The sequence below is a fragment of the Pelodiscus sinensis genome, chromosome 19 (assembly GCF_052426305.1).
Source record: "Pelodiscus sinensis isolate ZL-2025 chromosome 19, ASM5242630v1, whole genome shotgun sequence".
Lineage (NCBI taxonomy): Eukaryota > Metazoa > Chordata > Testudines > Trionychidae > Pelodiscus > Pelodiscus sinensis.
This window is the reverse complement of record NC_143070.1, coordinates 24,131,105-24,152,446: the sequence shown is the minus strand read 5'-3', so window position 1 is coordinate 24,152,446 and position 21,342 is coordinate 24,131,105. Positions and strand designations below refer to the sequence as shown.

The 21,342-nt window shown below is 52.7% G+C and overlaps 2 protein-coding genes across 4 annotated transcripts in view; one reads left to right on the top strand and one right to left on the bottom strand.

Annotated features, from left to right (window-relative positions):
- Window positions 1-21,342, top strand: part of LOC142821620 (zinc finger protein RFP-like) — a 244,336-nt gene that overhangs the window by 21,820 nt on the left and 201,174 nt on the right. The window lies entirely within an intron of this gene.
- Window positions 5,167-21,228, bottom strand: LOC149522286 (zinc finger protein RFP-like). Of its 3 annotated transcripts, none has more exons than XM_089771117.1 (10): window positions 21,139-21,228; window positions 20,255-20,371; window positions 14,610-14,856; window positions 14,246-14,341; window positions 13,312-13,542; window positions 12,948-12,970; window positions 9,281-9,393; window positions 8,544-8,564; window positions 8,236-8,262; window positions 5,167-5,853 (listed from the first exon to the last, which is right to left on the bottom strand). In XM_089771117.1, exons 2-10 carry the CDS (start codon window positions 20,314-20,316, stop codon window positions 5,309-5,311), a joined length of 1,365 nt encoding a protein of 454 aa, XP_089627243.1. In that variant the 5' UTR covers window positions 20,317-20,371; window positions 21,139-21,228; the 3' UTR covers window positions 5,167-5,308. The 3 variants fall into 3 exon arrangements, with proteins under 3 accessions (XP_089627243.1, XP_089627244.1, XP_089627242.1); XM_089771118.1 differs by lacking the exon at window positions 21,139-21,228 and adding an exon at window positions 21,004-21,096; XM_089771116.1 differs by lacking the exon at window positions 21,139-21,228 and having other exon boundaries at window positions 14,610-15,157; window positions 20,255-20,670.

Sequence of the window (21,342 nt, the reverse complement as noted above, 5' to 3'; positions counted from 1 at the left end):
AGGCTGTGAGTCTTTGGTGTATCTGTGAAGAGAAGAGAGAGCAGCAGACAGAGAGCACATATACTGAGATAAAATGCTGTATCCCAGTTCCCACTCCCCTGCCAGAGCTGGTGTCCCATTCATAGGCCATGCCCTTCCAAACATAATTTCGAAGCAGCTAAGCCCTAATCTACCCTTTGGGAGAGCGCGGATGCGGAGCAAAACCATGGGCAAAGCATCAGGCCACTGTAGGGAGGCTTCTTGACAGATTTTCAAGAGGTGACGCTTAAGCGTCTGATTTGTGTGTTCCACCGCTCCACTGGCCTGCGGTCGCCATGGCGTGTGGAGCTTCCACGGGATTTGTAGGGCGGCTGCTATGTGGTGGACAACCTTGGATGTAAAGTGGGTTCCGTTGTCAGATTCCATCCACTGGGGCAGCCTGAAGCGGGGGATGAGTTCCTTGACAAACTTGAGAGCCACAGTCTTGGCTGTACAGTTACGGCACAGGAAGGCTTCAGGCCATCCACTAAATCGATCCACCAGGACGAGGAGGTATTTGAACCCTTGAGTCCGTGGGAGCTCAGTGAAATCTATCTGCCATACCAATCCCGGGCCTGGGGTGGGTTCCAGAGTAGCTGGTGGTACTGAAAATCCTGGTCGAGGGGTTGTTCTTTTGACAGACCAGACAGTTGGCCTGTATCTGAGATGCTTGGGGCCGAAGTTCAGAGGTTAAGAAGTATTTATTCATAAGATGGGTTAGAGCCTCTTTGCCGGCGTGAGTGGTTTGATGTAGTCTCTGCAGCACTGGTCAGATTAGGTCCTTCTATAGGAGGATCTTTCCTTCTGTGGAGTGGAGCCATCCCTCCTTTTCCCGGAGCCTGAGCTTGGCGGCCAGGTTTCTTTCTTCAGGTGAGTACTGAGGGGTCGGGAGCTCCCCCACGGATGGGATGAGGGCCTGCATATAGGCGTTCTCTGCTTCCAGTGGTTGCAGGGTGGCAGCACGCTTGGCAACACGCTTGGCTTCCCTATCAGCCCAGGCATTTCCCTTTGCCACGTCTTGGTCGTCCCTCTGATGAGCCTTGCAGTGTACCACCGCTATTGCCGAGGGGAGTTGCACTGCTTCCAGGAGCCGAAGAATGTGGGCCCCATGCTTGACCGGGCAGCCTTGGACTGTCAGCATGCCCCTCTGTTTCCACAGACCAGCATGAGCATGTAGTACTCCAAAAGCATATCTGGAGTCGGTAAAGATGTTGACCCGTTTTCCCTCTGACAGTTCGAGCGCACGGGTCAGGGCTACCAGTTCAGCAAGCTGGGCAGATGTCCAAGCAGGCAAACCCTTGGCTTCCACGGTATCGTGGATGGTCACGACAGTGTAGCCTGACCTCCTTTGCCCGTCTACCACAACACTACTATCATCAGTGTACCACTCACAATCCGCATTAGGGAGCAGTTGATCCTTTAAGTCCGGATGGCTGGAGTATTGGGCATCTATTATCTCCAAGCAGTTGTGCTCCTGCTGCTCTGTCTCCGGTAAAAGAGTGGCTGGGTTAAGGGAGGGACAAGTTAGCAAGGTCACTTCGGGGTTCTCTAAAAGCTTAGCCTGATACCGAGCTACCCGAGCCTGGGTGAGCCAAAGACCACCCTTAGCATCCAGCAGGGCTTGGACCATATGGGGAGTATACACTTGCATGACCCCCCCCCCCCCCAACGTCAGCTTCTCGGCTTCTTCAAGTACTAAGGCTGTTGCTGCAACCGCCCGTAAACATGCCAGCCAGCCCTTGGCTACTTGATCGAGTTGTTTGGAAAAGTAGGCCACGGGACGTGTCCAGGTGCCTAATAACTGAGTAAGCACTCCCTTTTTTTTCATTTGAAAGCTGGCGCTCCCTTTGCCGTATGTGGAACCCCAGGTACCGTACTTCTGGGAGGGCGATTTGAACCTTACTCCGCGCTACCCGATATCCTCGGAGTCCAATAAAGTTCAGGAGGCTCACGGTGGCTTTAAGGCAGGGGGTTAGGCCCACAGCGGCAATTAACACGTCATCTACATATTGCAGAAGGAGTACCTTGTCCTCATTGTCCCACTCGGCCAGGTCTCTGGCCAGGGCCTGACCAAAAAGGGTGGGGGAATTTTTAAATCCCTGGGCCAACACTGTCCAGCAAAGCTGTTTCTTAACCCTTTTTGTGTCTTCCCACTCGAAAGCGAAAATCTCCTGAGATGGAGCATCAACCGGAATCGTGAAGAAAGCATCTTTCAAATCGAGAACCGAAAAGTGAGTATACTGTCCTCCTATGGAGTCCAACAGTGTGTACGGGTTTGGGACAAGGGGGTGCAGCGTCTTAACCCGTTCATTATCCGCCCTTAAGTCCTGGACTAGTCAATATGTGCCATCCGGCTTCTGGACAGGCAAGATGGGGTGTTCCAGGCTGACTGACATTCCCGAAGTGTACCGTAGCTTAAGAACCGGTCTATAGTCTCCTGCAACCCTTCTCTGGCTTCCCTCTTAATCGGATACTGTTTGATCCGCACCGGGCTTTTGCCTGGGAGGAGCTGAACGCTGACAGGGGTTTGGTGTGTGGCCTTTCCCGGGACCCCTGATGACCATACTGATCCTCCCACTGGCTCCACTCAGGGGCTTGCACGGCAGAGGGCTCAGCTGCCAGAGTCATTATCCAGGCATTCTCGGTGGGTAAGGTAAGAGTTATTTCATCCTGGGTGAAATGCAGGGTGGTCCCGTCCTAGCAGCGGCGTTGGGCACTCGGGGAGATAGACCAGCTTGTGAGTTATAGTTCTGTTTCCCAGAGCGCATTCTGCTGGGGCATACACTGGACACTGGGCTCCTTTTCCTGTGGCACCCACCACAGTGAGGGGTCCGCCACGGGCAGCTGACGGGGTTGGTTTACGGCGGTTCGTGCCACCCCAGAGTCCACTAAAAAATCTATTTCCGAATTTCCCACCCTCATTTTTACTCGGGGTTCCGGGGGCAGGATGATCCGTTTCCCCTGACACCCCTATTCATGAGTCTCTGCTGCCATCATGGGGGCACATTCTCTTTCGGGGCATTCATTTTTCCAGCGTCCCTCCTTTTGACACAAGGCACACTGGTTGCAACCCAGACGTCTTCCCTGCAGGCCAGGATGCCCGCGTCCACGGCCCCGTCCTCTTTCCTGTAACCTTCCCCTAGCACCAGCCTGTACTGCAGCTACCATCATTTTCACTTGCTTCTTTTCCTTTTCTCCCTCTCAGGGAATAAGCCCTATTTGCAGTTTCCAGAATCTGTGCCATGGACATGCCCATTAAGTCCTCCTTTTTCTGTAATTTCCTTTTAATATCAGGGGCTGCACGGCTGGTAAAGATCCCCTTTATAATTGCCTCAGTTGCCTGGTCATCGGGATTTGCGTTAGTATTTTGCCGGATGGCATCCCGAATCCGCTGCAAAAAGGCAACCGGACTTTCCTTTGGTTCCTGTATTAACTCATATGGTTTTGCCCAGTTGTTATGTCGGATAGCCGAGTGCCGGACACCATGTAAAAGCAACTCCTTGTAAGAGGTGAGACGGGTGTACTGCAAGGGGTCATTAGGATTCCACCTAGGATCTGCTAGGGGAACCATGTCTGCAGGCTCAGGGAGGTTTTGTGGATCCCTTCATGTCTCCGCTGTGCCTCCTCCCTTGCTGTGGCTATAACCTGATTCCGCTCCACCTCAGACAATAGGGTCCTCATGAGGATATTACAGTCATCCCAGTCAGGCTTGTGGCTAGCCAGACACCCCTTGAACACTGAGATAAACCGGCTTGGGTTCATGGAGAATTCCCCAGCCTGTACTTTAAAGGCTGCTAGGTCCACTGGGTTAAAAGGCACATGGGTGTAAACTTGCATAGTAGTGTCCTGGTGCCCCTCGGCTCCTTGACGGGCTACCACAGTCTCGGTAATCAGTGGGTAGAATCCCACAGAGGGGGCAACCTCTGGGACCTGAGGCACCTGTTCCTTATATAGTGGGGGTGCTGAAGCCGAAGGGGACACTGAAACTGCCATTACAGCTGTAGGAGGGAAGGGGAGTGCTTTTAGAGTGCTTGGGCCTAGAGCGGGGGCGCTTCATCAATTCTTTTGATCTTCCACTCCTCCGAGATACCTAGGATCATGCCCAGTGACCCCAACACCAGCATCTTTAATACAATTAAGTTAATTTGTGATGACTCGGTAAAAGGATTCATTCTCTGTTTCTTTACCAAACTACATGTGTTGTGTTTTTAAAACCAAGGACATGATGAGCCTGACACTGCTCTGAAATCAACAGTGGACACTGGCTGAATAATATTTGTATAGAAAAATAAACTAAAAAGAGGCTATTGCAGCAGAGATTTCTATGATGAGGAAGACAGGATGTGAGGCTGGGGGCTGTGTGGTGTTAATTGATGCAGGCGCAGGCAAGGAGGGGCCATGTCTCAATTACCAGTGATCCGTAGCTAGATAGTTGAAAATCACATGAATTAAAGCAGCCAGAAGTTCACAGAACGGTACAAAATCGCGTGGATCTAATAAGATTGGTTAATTCATTCTGTGGTTTTTTTTCCACTTATGAATGTTCAAAGGTGCAGTGTAGGACGGGGTGTACGAGCCCTGCTTTCTAGAGAGAGCCGGTCAAGGCAAGCAAGCGAAGGAGCAGCCACATACATGTGTCACTGCGCTGGTTATGACACATGGGCATTGTCACTGTTACCAAATTCATTATTTAATTGGGTTCAGAAAAATGTTTTGGATTTCTTGAAGTGCCGAAGCTGACATGCCAAGGATGTACACAACTGTAAACCCGTCAAATGTCAATATCGACATGAGGGAAGAATAAAGGTCAATCATTCCATTTCTAAAAATAGACTTTTAATAAAAAGCTGTTGAACTGTAAAGGCAAAGGTAGCTGTGTGGGCACCTTGTTACAATGACAACAGTTTCTAAATTAGAAGATGTTTTTCATTCATATTTGACACTGACATTTCACAGCAGTAGAAAACTCCCCTTTTTTCTCCCCCACCATCTGCTCCCCCTGGGGCAAGGGAAAAGGCACGACGAGGGCAGCAAACCCCACCCGCTGTCTGGCCACGTTTCTTACCAGCCTCACTCTGTGCTGGGGTGGAGCAAACCCAGGGCAGGGGGAAAAGCAGCCTGGACTCCTTCCAGCCAGAGGGTCCCATTCACCCAGCCTGGCTCCGGTTGCAAAGGGAAAGGGGCAGTGACTGGTTGGCACAAAACATCCAGGTACCTGCAGTAACCGGCCCTGCCCCTGAGGGAAGAGCCGCAGAGCTGGGAGGGGCCAGTGGCTGCCACGGGGTCACTGTCAGGGGCAGGGATTCCCTCCGGCCTGGGCCGGCACCAGGCAGATGGTCAGGGGAGTCTCGTCGTAATCAGTGTAGAAATAGGGGCGGAGCGTCCCGGAGAAGGTGTCAGTGAAGGTGAAGAGATGGGACCCGTCAGTCACATTGTAAAACGAGACCTTGCCCGCCTCGTAGTCCAGGAAAATCCCCACCCGGCTGGGCCTGGTGCTCACATGGAGGAGGGTAGAGGGGGAGGTGCCGGCATTGTATCTCCCGTCCCTCCGCCACACGACCCAGTATCCATCCTCAGAAGAGAGTATGATCTTCCTCTTCCTGCTCACAGATTCCCTGCAGACCCCCAGGTCCCACATAGTGTTGTCTCCCACCTCCACCTCCCAGTAATGCCTCCCGCCCGTGAATCCCTCGGCACCCAGCACAGAGGGACAATAGTTAAATCTCCCCAGGTTGTCGGACAGAGCCTGGCTAATGTCTCTGAGTCTCACACGTTTCCGATCCTCAGACAGGATGAGGCTGGGATGAGACATGTCTGGATCCAGCGTCACATCCACTGGGGAGAGAGTCACAGAGTCAGGGCCGGGGGCGGGTCCCTGAGGTCAGGGGGAAATTAACCGCCCCCCCCCCCCCGTTAATTGCTGTGCAAGGGTGGGGTTGTCTGAGGAGGGTCAGGGCCCCTCTTCCTGTGAGGGAAGAGAGCAGGAAAAGGGCAGGATAGATGAGTGGGGGAGGGGTGGCAAGCTGTCAGTGAGGGGAGGGGAGGGGCAGGATCATGTGGGGAGAGTAAAGGGGAGGGGCAGATGATGGGGCAGAGGGGAGGAAGCCACCATAGTGCCAATGTGGGGCAAGAGGAGCAGGCACAAAGGGACAGAGGGGTGAGGGAAGGGGCAGTCCCCTGGGGGGCTGGGTGAAGGGGCAGATGCAAGGAAGGCAGAGGGAGGGGTGGACACCAAAGGGCAGAGGGGCGCAGACAGAGGGGTGTGGGGAAGGGCAGGCCCTAGGGAGGCAGAGGGGGGAGGAGATGTGGGCACCAGTGCGGCAGAGATGGGGTGGGGCCTACACCACAGGACCCAAAGGGGGGCCCAGGGAGGAGACCCCAGGCAGGCCGAGGGGCAAAGGGAAGAGCAGGCACCAGGGAGGCAGATTCCCAGGAGCGCTGTGAGCGAGACATGAGGAGTCGTCCTTCTGCTCTGCTCTGCGCTGATCAGGCCTCAGCCGGAGTCGTGTGTCCAGATCTGGGCCCCACATTTCAGGGGAGAGATGGAGAAATTGGAGAAGGTCCAGAGAAGAGCAACAAGAACAATGAAAGGTCGAGAGACCATGAGAGAAGAGGGAAGGCTGAAAGAATTGGGCTTGTTTAGTTTGTAAAGGAGAAGACTGAGGGGGGACATGAGAGAGATTTTCAAGTATCTAAAAGGGTGTCACAAGGAGGAGGGAGAAAAATTGTTCCCCTTGGCCTCTGAGGACAGGACAAGCAGCAATGGGCTTAAACTGCAGCAAGGGAGGTTTAGGTTGGACATTAGAAAAAGCTTCCTGCCTGACCGGGTGGTGAGACACTGGAATAAATTGTCTGGGGGTTTGTGGAGTCTCCATCCCTGGAAATATGTAAGAGCGGGTTGGACACACACCTGTCAGGGATGGTCTCAACAGTGCTTGGTCCTGGGGCAGGGGACCAGACTCGATGACTCTCAAGGTCCCTTCCAGTTCTGTGATTCTGACAGAGGTGAGAGCAGAGAGGGGTCTCAAGGAGACAGAGACGTGACCAGGAGGGCTAATACCAGGGGCCAGAGGGGGTGAGGGGTGCAGGGGGCAGAGGGTGAGGGGCAGGGGAGAACTAAGGGGAGGGGGCAGGCACCCTGGGGATGGGGGAGAGGAAAGGGGCTTGTGCTGAGGGGAGGGGGATGGGGCAGGAGGACAAAGGGGAAGCACCAAGAGGCAGAGTGGAAGGAGAGAGAAATGTCGGGGGAACAGGGATGGAGAAGGCACCAGGGCAGATGGGGGAGAGGGGAAGAGGGAAGGTTTGATCCTCAGTGGGTGGGGAGGGGAGGGAAGGGTGGGTGCCAGGGGCCTAGAGAGGTACCCAGGGGAGGGTGAGCAGATGGGCTGGCAGCAATGGGGCAGGGGGAGGGGCAGGCACCAGGGCTAACAAGGGCCAAGGGGAGACAAGGAGGAGGAAGAGCAGGAGGAGCGGGGGAGGGGTGGGAAGGTGTCAGTGGGGATGGGGGGAGGGGACAGGCTGATGCTGGGAGAGGGAAGGGGAGGGGCAGATGAGAGGAGCAGAAGGGAGGTGATGGGGGCAAGAAGAGCAGACACCATGAGGACAGAGGGGGGGTGAAGGGAGGGGCAGGTTCCAGCCGGGATTTCCTTAGGACCCAGGGGGAAGGTGCACAGAGCTGAGCTGCCCAGAGATCTGTTCTGCCTGGGGCACACAGCCACCCCCCCTGCTTTGTGTGGTTAGAGCCCCGGTGCTCCCCGGCTTGGACACTTGCTACCCCAGGCCTAGCAGACAGACCCCTGGTGTTTAAACAGGAGACGGGGCCCCGACCTGGACCCTGGATTTGCCCCTGGGACCAGCCCCACTGTCCAGACACGCCGGGGAAGCCGCTTCCTGTCCCAGGCCGAGGGGGGATGAGCAGGGTTCAGGTGGGAAGCGTCTCCCGGCCTTAGCTCTGGAGTCACAACCCGACTCCATAACATCCCCCAGCCCCTCCCCTGGGCTCCAGCGCCCGGCTTCCCCAGCAGGGTGTGAGAGGCCCCCTGGCTCCCAGCCCCTCCCTGTGGGGTCCCTGCACAGGGGTGTGCCCGAGGGTCTGGGGTTATTGTTCCCCCAAGAGCCTGGCCATCTCCCAGCCCTGGGGCACTGGTACAGCATGGGGGAGGGGGGACTGCAGGGAGCCAGAGCTGGAGTCACCGACACCAGGGCAAGGCCGGTTACCTGCGAATTCTTGGGCTCGCCTGAGTCCTGGAACAAGCAGAGAGAGAGGTGAGAATTCCCATCGCAGAGCCCCCCGGAGCGGGAGCAGGGACATCCCGTCTTCTCCCGCCACCCCCGGCTCCTCACAGAGCAGGATTTCACTGTCTCCGACTCCCCTCAGCTGCTCTGTCCCATGCTCCCCGGCTGGACTGCCCCCTGCACCGACCCCTGGCGCCTGCCCAGCCCAGCCCAGGGGCTGCTCTAGGCAGGGGAACAGGCTCCCAGCAGCTGTGGTGCCCGGCCCTAGGGCAGCACCCCAGGATCCTCACCTCTCTCCGCAGCCAGCGCCCCTGGAAGGGAAGAGAAAAACCGTCAGTGGGGGGGCAGTGCCCAGGGCTCACAGCCCAGCTCTGCCCTGCGCTGCCAGAGGGACCCTGGGGAGTAAGGCCCCAGAACCAGCTTTTCAGACATTTCCACCTGCAGCCACACAGCCCCTGGGATTTCACATGCACCCGAACAGGGGAAGGGCCCAACTCCCATGAGCACTAGTGGGAGTTAGGGGCCCATGCTGCTCTGGGGCTTCTGAAACTCCCGCCAGGCCCCTGTGTGACTTGCCGGGCACCTGCCCAGCTCTGAGTGTCTGGCCCAAGGGGTTCAGACACCAGGCCCAGGCGTGTGGCTGGTGTCAGCCAGGGAGGCTCCGGGAACGTCCAGGGATCTGGGACTCAGGCCCTGAGTCTGCGAAAACGTCTCCCATGGCAACCAGCTCCCAGCATCCCCAGAAACCTCCCCCTGCCCCTCGGCCCACGCAGGCTGGGCTGGGGGACACTCTGCTTGGCAGCAGGAGGGGACGACCGCAGGGAGGCACCTGCACTCCCTGCGCCTGTTCTCTGCCATTCGTGTCCCGCTGGGATCCTGCCGCTCAGCCCCCCACTTCCCTGGGCTCAGGAACCCACCACCCCCAGGAGCAGACCCTGGGGTCTCTGGGACCCAGCTGGGCCTTTCCACACCCCTCCCCACACCCCCAGACAGTGAGAGAGGAGCCCCCAGCAGCGCCGCCCCGTACCCAGGAATCCCGTCACAGCCCCCTGGAGACTGTTCTCTCCTGGGAAGTCCCGGATTCTCCGCTCCAGCTCCGGGCACTTGGGCACCGGATGCGGCGACGTCGCCTCCTCGCCCCTGCAGAGACACGAGGGTGTTATTGGTCTCCTGCCTCGGCCCCTCAAAGCCAGACAGGGTTGCCAGGTGTCTGGTTTTGAACCAGACAATCCAATATTTGAGCTTTCTCTTCGGAAAACAAATTGAGAAAATACCAGACACATAAATGTCCAGTATTTTCTAAGTAAGTTTCCTTATTTTCCATGAGTATCAGTACGTAGTTGTGTACTCACACAGCATGAGTGTGTCTAAAATGAGAACTTGAAAGTGGAAGACAGTATAGGGGACAGTGATCATGAAATAATAGAGTTCATGATCTTAAGGAAAGGTAGAAGGGAGACCAGCACAACTGAGGTAATGGATTTCAGGAAGGCAGATTTTGATAAGCTCAGAGAACTTGTAGGTAAGGTCCCATGGGAAGCAAGACTGAAGGGAAAAACAACTGAGGAGAGTTGGAAGTATTTCAAAGGGACGTTGTTAAGGGCCCAAAAGCAAACAATTCCGCTGTGTAGGAAAGATAGAAAATATGGCAAAAGACCAGCTTGGCTTAACAAGGAGATCTTGCATTATCTCAAAATAAAAAAGGAGTCCTACAAAAAATGGAAACTAGGACAAATAACAAAGGATGAATATAGGCAAGCAACACGGGAATGCAGGGGCAAGATTAGAAAGGCAAAGGCACAAAATGAGATCAAACTAGCTACAGGCATAAAGGGAAACAAGAAGACCTTTTATAAATACATTAAAAGCAAGAGGAAGACCAAGGACAGGGTAGGCCCACTGCTTAGTGAGGAGGGAGAAGCAGTAACAGGAAACTTGGAAATGGCAGAGATGCTCAATGACTTCTTTATTTTGGTCTTCACCGAGAAGTCTGGAGGTGTGCCTAACGTAGTGAATACAAGCAGAGAGAGGGTAAGTTTAGAAGATAGGATACACAAAGAACAAGTTAAAAATCACTTAGGAAAGTTAGATGTCAGCAAGTCACCAGGTTCTGATGAAATGCGTCCCAGGATACTCAAGGAGCTGATAGAGGAGGTATCTGAGCCTTTAGCTATGATCTTTGAAAAATCATGGCAGACGGGAGCTCCAGAAGACTGGAAAAGGGCAAATATTGTGCCCATCTATAAAAAGGGAAATAAGAACAACCCAGGAAACTATAGACCGGTCAGTTTAACATCTGTCCCAGGGAAGATAATGGAGCAGGTAATTAAGGAAATCATATGCAAACACTTGGAAGGTAATAAAGTGATAGGGAATAGCCAGCATGGGTTTGTGAAGAACAAGTCATGCCAAACTAATCTGATAGCTTTCTTTGATAAGATAACGAGCCTTGTGGATAAGGAAGAAGCGGTGGATGTCATATCCCTAGACTTTAGTAAGGCATTTAATACAGTCTCACATGATATTCTTATTGATAAACTAGGCAAATATAACTTAGAAAGGGCCATGATAAGGTGGGTGCATAATCGGCTGGATAACCGTAGTCAGAGAGTTGTTGTTAACGGTTCTAAATCCTGCTGGAAAGGGATAACAAGTGGAGTTCCTTAAGGGTCTGTTTTGGGACCCGTACTGTTCAATATCTTCATCAATAATGTAGATATTGGGATAGAGAGTACGCTTATTAAGTTTGCAGATGACACCAAACTGGGTGGGGTTGCAACTTCTTTGGAGAATAGGGACATAATTCAAAATGACCTTAGCAAGTTAGAGAAATGGTCAGAGGTAAACAGGATGAGGTTTAATATAGAGAAATGCAAAGTGCTCCACTTAGGAAGGAACCATCAGTTCCATACATACAAGATGGGAAGCGACTGTCTAGGAAGGAGCATGGCAGAAAGGGATCTAGGGGTCATAGTGGACCACAAGTTGAATATGAGTCAACAGTGTGATGCTGTTGCAAAAAAAGCAAATATGATTCTAGGTTGTATCAACAGGTGTGTTGTAAGCAAAACTCGTGAAGTCATTCTGCCACTCTACTCTGCACTAGTTAGGCCTCAGCTGGAGTACTGTGTCCAGTTCTGGGTGCCACATTTCAAGAAAGATGTGGAGAAATTGGAAAGGGTACAAAGAGCGACAAGAACGATTAAAGGTTTAGAGAACATGACCTATGAAGCCTGGCTTCATAGGTCATGAACTGGGCTTGTTTAGTTTGGAAAAAAGAAGATTAAGGGGGGACATGGTAGCGGTTTTCAAATATCTAAAAGGGTGTCACAAGGAGGAAGGAGAAAATTTGTTCCTCTTGGTTACTGAGGACAGGACAAGGAGTAATGGGCTTAAAGTGCAGCAGGGGAGGTTTAGATTGGACATTAGGAAAAAATTCCTAACTGTCAGGGTGGTCAAATATTGGAATAAATTGCCAAGGGAGGTGGTGGAATCTCCCTCTCTGGAGATATTTAAGAACAGGTTAGATAGACATCTGTCAGGGATGGTGTAGAAGGAGCTTGATCCTGCCTTGAGGGCGGGGGGCTGGACTCGATGACCTCTTGAGGTCCCTTCCAGTCCTATGATTCTAAAAGCCAGGTAGTACACAACTATGTCGGGGGAGGGGGAAGGAGCGGGACTGGGATGATGCATGGGACAGGCAGTGCCCCGGGATCTGCGTGCACCCAGGCTAGCCCCACTTCCCGCCGGCTGGTTATCCCCCCAGCCAGCCCCACTCCTCGCAACCCACTCCCGGCTAGCCCAGCTCCCAGTCGGCTGGTCCCGGCTGCCCCCCCGATCAGCCCCTCTCCCCTCGACCCCCTCCTGACCAGCCCTGCTCCCCAGTGGCTGGTTCCTCCCAGTCTTCTCTCCTAGCCCTGCTCCCCCCAACCTCCTCCTGGCCAGCCCTGCTCCCCACTGGCTGGTTCCTCCCCCCCCCCACCCCATCACCCCTGACAGCCCCGCTCCCCCTGTGGCTGGTTCCCCTCCCCGCATCTGATACCAAGCGTGTCTGGTATTTTTGTCAAAACCATCTGGTAACCCTAAAGTCATTCAGGGGAGCAGGTGGAGGCTGGGCCCCGGACCCAGTGACCTCGGCTGCCCAGGGAGTTTCCTGCCGGTACAACCTGCTGGGCCCAGCCTGGGGCCTCTCTCCAGCCAGAGAGAAAACAGCCTGGGCAGCACCCGGCCTGGCCCATGTGCTCCACCGGGGCCTGGCTGGCCCAGGGCTGAGAGAGGGACCTGTTCTCTGGGTGCAGCTGCTCCTCAGCTTCTCCGCTCAGCCCCCAGGGGCCTCGTCACTCCCCAGGGGGTGGGGGTTCTGCCCCCCTAGGGCCTTGTCTGGGACACTCGGCTCTTTCCCCATGGGCCAGACCAAAGCTGGGGCTAGGTCCCAGCTGGGTCCTTGGGGTGACCAGCCTCAGCCCTATTAATATTCCCCTGAGCCAGCCAGGTCCCAGAGAGGCTTCCCCGTCACAGGCTGTGGGGCTCACACCCCCACAGCGGCAGTGGCCCCAAGGCAGTGGGTACAGAGCGGGCAGGGTTTAGAGGGCGAGACATGCCCATGGTGGGGGGCTGGGGCTGGGTTCACAGTCGGACTCTGAGCCTGCTCCCAGCATGATGGGGGGTGAGGGGCAGATGGAGCCCGGACGTACCTGCTCATGGCGCTTCTCACACCCTAGAGGGGAAGGAGACAGTGTAGAAAGTTAGTGCCCATTGCCTGGCCCAGCCCAGCCCCCTGCCCAGACGGGTCATGCTGCTCCCCTGTCCCACAGGTTGCTCCCCCAGGTGGGAGACCCAGTAAAAGGCTGTGCTAGGGGAAGCCAAGCCTCTTTCTCACCAGCTGCTTTGCAGGGGGACCAAGCCCAGTTTTTCACCAGCCTTCCCAATGGGCCAAACTCCTGCATCTCTGCAGCCCTGGGGCCCTGCTCCCTGCACGGAGTTACCCTGTGAGCCCCCAGTGACTCAGGGGCACCCCCTCCCCGCACTGGGCTCTGGGCGCGTCTGACCCCGTCTCACCTGCAGCAATTCCAGCGCCGGCTGCCGATGCTTCTCCTCCAGCTCCGAGATCAGGGCGCTGAGCCGGGAAATCTCCTCGCCCAGACGGGTGGTATGTTCCTCCCTCCTCCTCCCAATCTCTTTGTCCAGCTCTCCCAGCCGGGTCAGCAGGAGGCGCTCTCGCTCCACCAGGAACTGCCGCAGCCGCTCGCACTCCCAGCGCACCAGCTGTCGCTCCACGTCCGTCTGCCTCTGGGGGTGCAGAGCAGGCCGGGCCAGAACGCAGGTGAGCGGGGCCGTGGGAAGTGGCAGGGCCTTGTCCGGGCTGCAGGGAGCGTTTCACTCTGTGTCTTTGCCAGGCCGGCTGGGTCTGGCCCAGGGCTTATCCCAGGGTAAAAGTGTCACCAAAAATCACCCCAACCCCCGTCACGGCACCAACAGACTGACGTGCAGCCCAGGCCTTGGGAAATGGGGCCCAAACCAGCCGCTGGCATCCCTGGGGTGTCTGACACTCACACCCGGGGGTCAGCACAGATCTCCCCTCAGCCTGACCCTGCCACATCTGGGCACACAGCAGTTTGACAGGCCTCGTTCCTGCCCCCCACGGGAGAGAGGCAGAGCCAGAGGCTGTTCCCAGCCAGCCTGGGGTGAACCCACCAACCCCAGTGGGAACTAATGCCAGGGACCCTCAGGAGTCTGACCTGAACGTCACTCACCCTAGTGGGAACTAATGCCAGGGTAACAGAGGAGCCTGACCTGTACCCCAGTGGGGTCCCTCTCCTGATTTACACCAGGTAGCTGTGAGTAGAGGCCGCCCCCCAGAGGTGGAAGTGACCCTGAGCTGTGTCCCTGCATCGACCATGGAAACCCTTTAACCTTCTGACTGACCCAGACACCAGCCAGCTGCTGTCACTGCTCCCCCATGCAAAGCGGCTGGGCAGAGCCAGGCACCTACCAGGAGCCTCTCGCTCTCCTTGGCCCAGTCGGATTCCAGGCCCTGGAGCGCGTCTCTCTCCTCCCGCAGACGCTGCAGGCGGCTCAGGATTTGCTCCTGCAAACACAGACAGCGGCTCTGGGGGCTGCTTGGGGCCACTGGCTTGTGCCCAGCGAGAACAACACCACGGAGCAGTGAGGCTGGGGGTGCAGGTCTCCCCTCTCCAGCCCACGGTAACTGCCCCGCAGCACTGCTGGGCCTGGCCCAGCTCCATGAGGCTGGGTCCTGTTCCCAGACAGGCCCTTGGCTCTACCCAGGGCAGGTCAGACACATGCAGGAGGCTCTGTCGCTGCAGAGAAACTGCCCCTCTAAGTCTGGTCCTTACCTTGCACTCCTGGGCAGCTTCCTCGATGGGCACAGCCATGTGCGTGCGGTGAGCCTGGGACTCTCTGGAGATCACACAGATGGGGGCTTGATCCTCCTGGCAGAAGACCTTCAGAGCCTCCTGGTGCTTCTCGCACCCTGGCTGCCCCTCGGGCGCTGGCCCTGCCCGGAGCCGCAGGCGTTTCACCAGCTCCACCAGGTTCCCCAGCTGGTAGTTTGGCTGCAGGTGTCTCTGCGGGATGGTCTCTCTGCATTGGGGGCAGGAGAAGTTGGGTTCCGACTCTCCCCAGCACCGGCTGAGGCAGGCCCGGCAGAAGTTATGCCCACACTCAATAGACACTGGATCTGTGAAATACTCCAGACAGAGAGGACATGTCACCTCTTCCTGGAAGCTCCCAGACAGATCCCCGGCAGCCATGGGTCCTCCGAACACAGGCACCGCCCTGCAGGTTAGTTTCGTTTCCAGAGCAGAGGGAGCAGCGTAGCCTGTTTAAGCTGCTCTTTTTTTTTTCCTAAGCAGGTTGCACAACAGGGAGCCAATCACAGTTGCTGGATGGAAATGAAGAAAGTAAAAACCCCACAGATGTCAGAGACCCAGACATGCCCCCAAACAAGCACTAAGCTACCTATGAAAATTCCCAGGCAGTTACAGACACACAGAACCTTGCCTGGTTAAAATGGTGGCGTTCTCGGAAATGCTTCCAGTTCCACGCGCAGGGCCAGGTAGGCAGGCAGAGCTTCAGAGTCTCAATGCATGGATGAGACGATGGTGTAGGGAAGAGGGGTTTAGATTTATTAGGAACTGGGGACACTTTTGGGAGACGGGGAGCCTATACAGGAAGGATGGGCTCCACCTAAACCAGGGTGGAACCAGACTGCTGGCACTAAACATTAATAAGGCCGTAGAGCAGTTTTTAAACTAAGAGATGGGGGAAAGCCGATTGGTGCGGAGATGCACATAAATCGGAGAGAGACTTCTCTTAGAGGAGAATCCGTTGATAGAGATTCTCTAAGCTGTAGTCGGAAAGAGAGGAGGGGAGAGGGCAAACCATTGGCCAGAGCTGACAAACAACCGCATACAAAGGAATCCAATGCATCAGGGAAGGGCAGACAAATAACCAGTGGCAAATTTCTAAAGTGCTTGTACACAAATGCTAGGAGTCTGACTAATAAGATGGGTGAACTAGAGTACCTCGTATTAAATGAGGAGATAGACATAATAGGCATCACTGAAACCTGGTGGAATGAGGAAAATCTGTGGGACACAATCATACCGGGATATAAAATATATAGAAAGGATAGAGCAGGCCGGGTGGGTGGCGGAGTAGCACTGTATGTGAAAGGTAATGTAGAATCAAATGAAATAAAAATATTAAGTGAATCAACATGTTCCATATAATCGCTATGGGTAGAAATTCCATGCTCCAATAATAAGAAATTAGCAGTAGGATATATTATCGACCACCTGACCAGGACAGCGATACGGACATGGAAATGCTGAGGGAGATTAGAGAGGCTACCAAACTAGAGAACTCTATAATAATGGGGGATTTTAATTACCCCCATATTGACTGGATACATGTCACCTCAGGAAGAGAACCAGAGATAAAATTTCTCAATGGCTTAAATGACTGCTTCTTGGAGCAGCTGGTACAGGAACCCCCAAGGGGAGAGGCAATTCTCGATTTAGTCCTGAGCGGAGCGCAGGATCAGATCCAGGAAATAACCGTTACAGGACCGCTTGGGAATAGTGACCATAATATAATAACATTCAACATTCCTGTGGTGGGAAGAACGCCTCAGCAGTCCAGCACCCTGGCATTTAATTTCAAAAAGGGGAATTACACAAAAATGAGGAGGTTAGTTAAACAGAAATTAAAAGGCACAGTGACTAGAGCCAAATCCCTGAAAGCTGCATTGAAACTTTATAAAGACACCTTAATAGAGGCCCAACTTAAATGTATACCCCAAATTAAAAAACATAGCAAGAGACCTAAAACAGTGTCACCGTGGCTTAACCACCATGTAAAAGAAGCAGTGAGGGACAAAAAGGTATCTTTTAAGAAGTGGAAGTCCAATCCTAGTGAGATAAATAGAAAGGAACATAAACACTGTCAAATCAAGTGTAAAAATTTAATAAGAAAAGCAAAAAAAGATTTTGAGGAACAGCTAGCCAAAAACTCAAAAAGAAATAACAAAATGTTTTTTAAGTACATTAGAAGCAGGAAGCCTGCTAAAAAACCTGTGGGTCCCTGTAGATGATAGAGCTATAAAAGGAGCAATCAAAGACGATAAAGCCATTGCAGAGAAACTAAATTATTTCTTTGCTTCAGTCTTCACGGCTGAGGACGTTGGGGAGATTCCCGAATCTGCACCGTCCTTTGTGGGTGATGAATCTGAGGAACTGTCCCAGATTGAAGTGACATTAGAGGAGGTTTTGGAACAAATAGAAAAACTTAATGTTAACAAATCTCCGGGACCGGATGGCATTCATCCAAGGGTTCTAAAAGAACTCAAATGGGAAATTGCTGAGCTATTATCCGTGGTTTGTAACCTATCCTTTAAATCGGCTTCCGTACCTAATGACTTGAAGGTAGCCAACGTGACACCAGTATTTTAAAAGGGCTCTAGAGGCGATCCTGGCAATTACAGACCGGTAAGTCTAACTTCAGTAAGGGGCAAATTAGTCGAAACAATAGTAAAGAATAAAATTGTGAAGCATGTAGAAGAACATAATTTGTTGGACAAAAGTCAACATGGTTTCTGTAAAGGGAAATCCTGTCTTACTAATCTATTACAGTTCTTTGAAGGGGTTAACAAGCATGCGGATAAGGGGGATCCAGTAGATATAGTATACTTGGATTTTCAGAAAGCCTTTGACAAGGTCCCTCACCAAAGGCTCTTGTGTAAATTACATGGCCATGGGATAAGAGGGAAGGTCCTTTCTTGGACTGAGAACTGGTTAAAAGACAGGAAACAAAGGGTAGGAATAAATGGTAAATTTTCAGATTGGAGAGGGGTAACTAGTGGTGTCCTCCAAGGGTGAGTCCTCAGACCAATCCTTTTCAACTTATTCATAAATGATCTGGAGAAAGGGATAAGCAGTGAGGTAGTAAAGTTTGCGGATGATACCAAACTGTTTAGGATAGTCAAGACAGAAACAGACTGTGAGGGACTCCAAGAAGATCTCACCAAACTGAGTGATTGGGCAACAAAATGGCAAATGAAATTTAATGTGGATAAGTGTAAAGTAATGCACATTGGGAAAAATAACCCCAACTATACGTACAGTATGATGGGGGCTAATTTGGCTATGACAAATCAGGAAAGGGATCTTGGAGTTATCGTGGACAGTTCTCTGAAAACTTCCACGCAGTGTGCAGCGGCGGTCAAAAAGGCAAATAGGATGCTAGGAATTATTAGGAAAGGGATAGAAAATAAGACCCAGAATATCTTACTGCCCGGCTGTGTCTAGACTGGCATGAATTTCTACAACTATTCCGTTTTCAGTTTTTCCGGAAAAGGAGTGTCTACATTGGCAGGCTGCTTTTCCGGAAAAGCCCTTTTCCCGGAAAAGCGTCTGTGGCCAATGTAGAAGCGCTTTTCCGGAAAAGACTACCGGAAATTCAAGGGCCAGTGTAGACAGCTCGCAGCTTATTCCGGAAAAGCAGCTGATTTTCCGGAATAAGTGGCCCAGTGTAGACACAGCCCCCCTGTATAAAACTATGGTACGCCCACATCTTGAATACTGTGTACAGATGTGGTCTCCTCATCTCAAAAAGATATTTTGGCCTTGGAAAGGGTTCAGAAAAGGGCAACTAAAATGATTAGGGGTTTGGAACGGGTCCCATATGAGGAGCGGTTAAAGCGACTGGGACTTTTCAGTTTAGAAAAGAGGAGACTGAGGGGGATATGATAGAGGTCTATAAAATCATGAGTGGTGTGGAGAGGGCCGATAAAGAAAAGTTATTTATTAGTTCCCTAAATAGAAGAACTAGAGGACACCAAATGAAATTAATGGGTAGCAGGTTTAAAACTAATAAAAGAAAGTTCTTCTTCACACAGCGTGTAGTCAACCTGTGGAACTCCTTGCCAGAGGAGGCTGTGAAGGCTAGGACTATAATAGAGTTTAAAGAGAAGCTAGATAATTTCATGGAGGTTAGGTCCATAAAAGGCTATTAGCCAGGGGATAAAATGGTGTCCTTGGCCTCTGTTTGTCAGAGGCTGGAGAGAGATGGCAGGAAACAAATGGCTTGATCATTGTCTTCGGTCCACCCTCTCTGGGGCACCTGGTGCTGGCCACTGTCAGTAGACAGGATATTGGGCTAGAAGGACCTTTGGTCTGACCTAGTACGGCCGTTCTTATGTTCTTCTGTATTTTTATTAACATTACGTATTGGCTGTTCGATAGGCTGAATCTAGCAGAGCTGGTTTTATTGGCAGAATATGCCATGGTTATGGGCCCATTGGTGAAAGCACTACATATTATCCAAGCACAGATAAGCACACTAATGGAATGGATGCTGCGTAAATTATACCAACTTCAGGGGGTAGCAGTTTGTTTTTTTCACTTTATGCAGTACAGACTAACAGTCTGGTAGCACTTTATAGATTAACAAAACATATATGTGGTATCACGAGGTTTCATGGGCACAGCTCACATCTTCAGATGACTGGAGTTTTGAGTTTAGGCTGTGCAGAGCCAAAATAAATAGGTCTGTACAGCCTAAACTCACAACTCTGGTCATCTGAAGTAATGGGCTGTGCCCATGAAAGCTCATAATCCCATCTATATGTTTTGTTGTCTATAAAGTGCTACCAGACCATTTGTTGCTTTTTAAGTTTAAATTATACTTGATGGTTTCAAAACTGCAAAGGAACAAGATGCCCTCTTGAGGCCACTGGTAGATAGATTCCAGTGCAGCATTCAGAAATGTTTTGGTGAAATAATTGAGGACCTGGAGCTAATAGCAACGGACATCTTGATGCCAAATATTAGGACCACTTGGAACACGCATGAAAATGGGATTAGAAAAGGTAAGTGTGTCATTTTAGACAAATGAAACTACAAAGAAGCTTGATGGGTATTTGACTTCTTCAGGAGAGACCATGGAGCTGCTGCACTCTTTTTCTAGAATTAGGGAGCTGTGCACCAGAGCCAACAGACCTCGGTCTCCATCAGCTGCCTGTGAGAGATTCTTCCGTGTGATGGACTCATTTTTTCATAGACAAGCAAGGACTAGTCAATTTGAAAAAAGATGCTCCTATGGTTGAACAAACATTTTGGAAATTAATCATTACAAAGGAAAAATGAACACTGCGAATGTGGACAAAATAATTACATTTCTGTAATCTGCTTGTATTTAATTTGGTCCCTCTTCATCTTTATAAATGAAGGCAGTGACTATCATTAAATTCCATCATTGAAAAATATATAGTATAGGTGTACATATAACATAGAATTATTATAAGTGTTTATATAGCATTTGTGTATTAGTGGTGACCTGCAAGAACTCAGGTGGTTAGGCATAGGGTTCCATAGGGCAACTAATTTTTACTTTTGCATACTTAAGTACAATGAAGATAGGATACTTTTGTACTTTCACTGAAGTAGTTTTACAGAAGATTATTTTGATTTTTACTTACATTTGTTTCAAAGTAGCAGGACTTTGAGTTGCATTGCACAGAGTAGTGACAGTACAAGGCATTGCATTTGCACAGAGGAAAACAATGAAAATGGGCTGCAGAGACAGGAGAGCAATTCTGTGAGTCCCGGGAATAAGACAAGAGAAAAGTGATGAGACTCTGTCCTGTCTTTAGCTCCCTTTTTATATTTTAAACACCTTTCAAATGTAGCAGCACAAACATACACTCGAGTGGGCCGGGCGAAGTGCGGGGGGGGGGGGGGGAGGTCTGCAGCCTCCTGAGCCTGCCCAGCGCCTCCCAGGTGAATAAGGGATTAAAATAAATGTTGAAGCAAATAAAAAGGCCCCTGGCCAGGGCCACTCTGTGACTCGTGCCTCATCCCCACTGGGGAAGCTGCTTTAACCCTCCTGCCCTGCACTTTTTCCCTGATGCCCACCCCCTCACCACCCTCTGCCCCCATTACCCTCATGCCCCTGTGCCCTCACACATGCCTTGCTCCATCCCCACCTTCCTCACACCCACCCCTCCTTTCCAGCCTTCTCCCAGCACCTCCCTCCTGCCCTTTTCCTCAGTGTCTCCACATGGCCTCCTGACCTGCCCCCTCCCCTCAGCCTTTGCACTGGGGAAGCTGCTTTAACCCCCCCCCCCCCCGCCGGGGCTTCGCTCTCGGTGTTGCAGAGTTTACCTGGCGCCCCTCCCCCCACCAGACCTGAGTCCACGTGGAGCCGCGTCCCCCTCGGGACACTCACCGCGCGCGGGCAGAGACGGGCCAGGGCTGCGCCAGAACCGCTGCGCATGCGCATTGCCCGGGCAGGAGCCCGCAGTGGCACCGCCTCTCAGGTGAGCATCCCCCGCCCCCCTCCGCGCGCCGCCCCGGCACCCACCAGACGCGCTGGGCAGAAGCCGGGACTGGCCCACGTGGGCATCTCTCGGCCCCGCCCCCGCAGCGCGCGCCGGCCCCGCCCACCTCGGGACCACCAGCCCGGCAGGGAGGGAATCCCCCGGGTCGCTCCACGCGCTGCAAAAGCCCCGCCCCACCTGCGAGCCGGCCCGGGCTCCGAGAAGCGGAAGTAGCCTCTGTCCGGGGG

Excerpts from the sequence above, each read along its gene's own strand:
- LOC149522286 (XM_089771116.1), bottom strand. The coding sequence starts at position 15,026 with ATGGCTGCCGGGGATCTGTCTGGGAGCTTCCAGGAAGAGGTGACATGT. Across the intron at positions 12,971-13,311 it reads CGGCGCTGGAATTGCTGCAG|GGTGTGAGAAGCGCCATGAG; the intron begins GTGAGACGGGGT and ends CTTCCCCTCTAG. Across the intron at positions 8,263-8,543 it reads GGCGCTGGCTGCGGAGAGAG|GACTCAGGCGAGCCCAAGAA; the intron begins GTGAGGATCCTG and ends TGCTTGTTCCAG.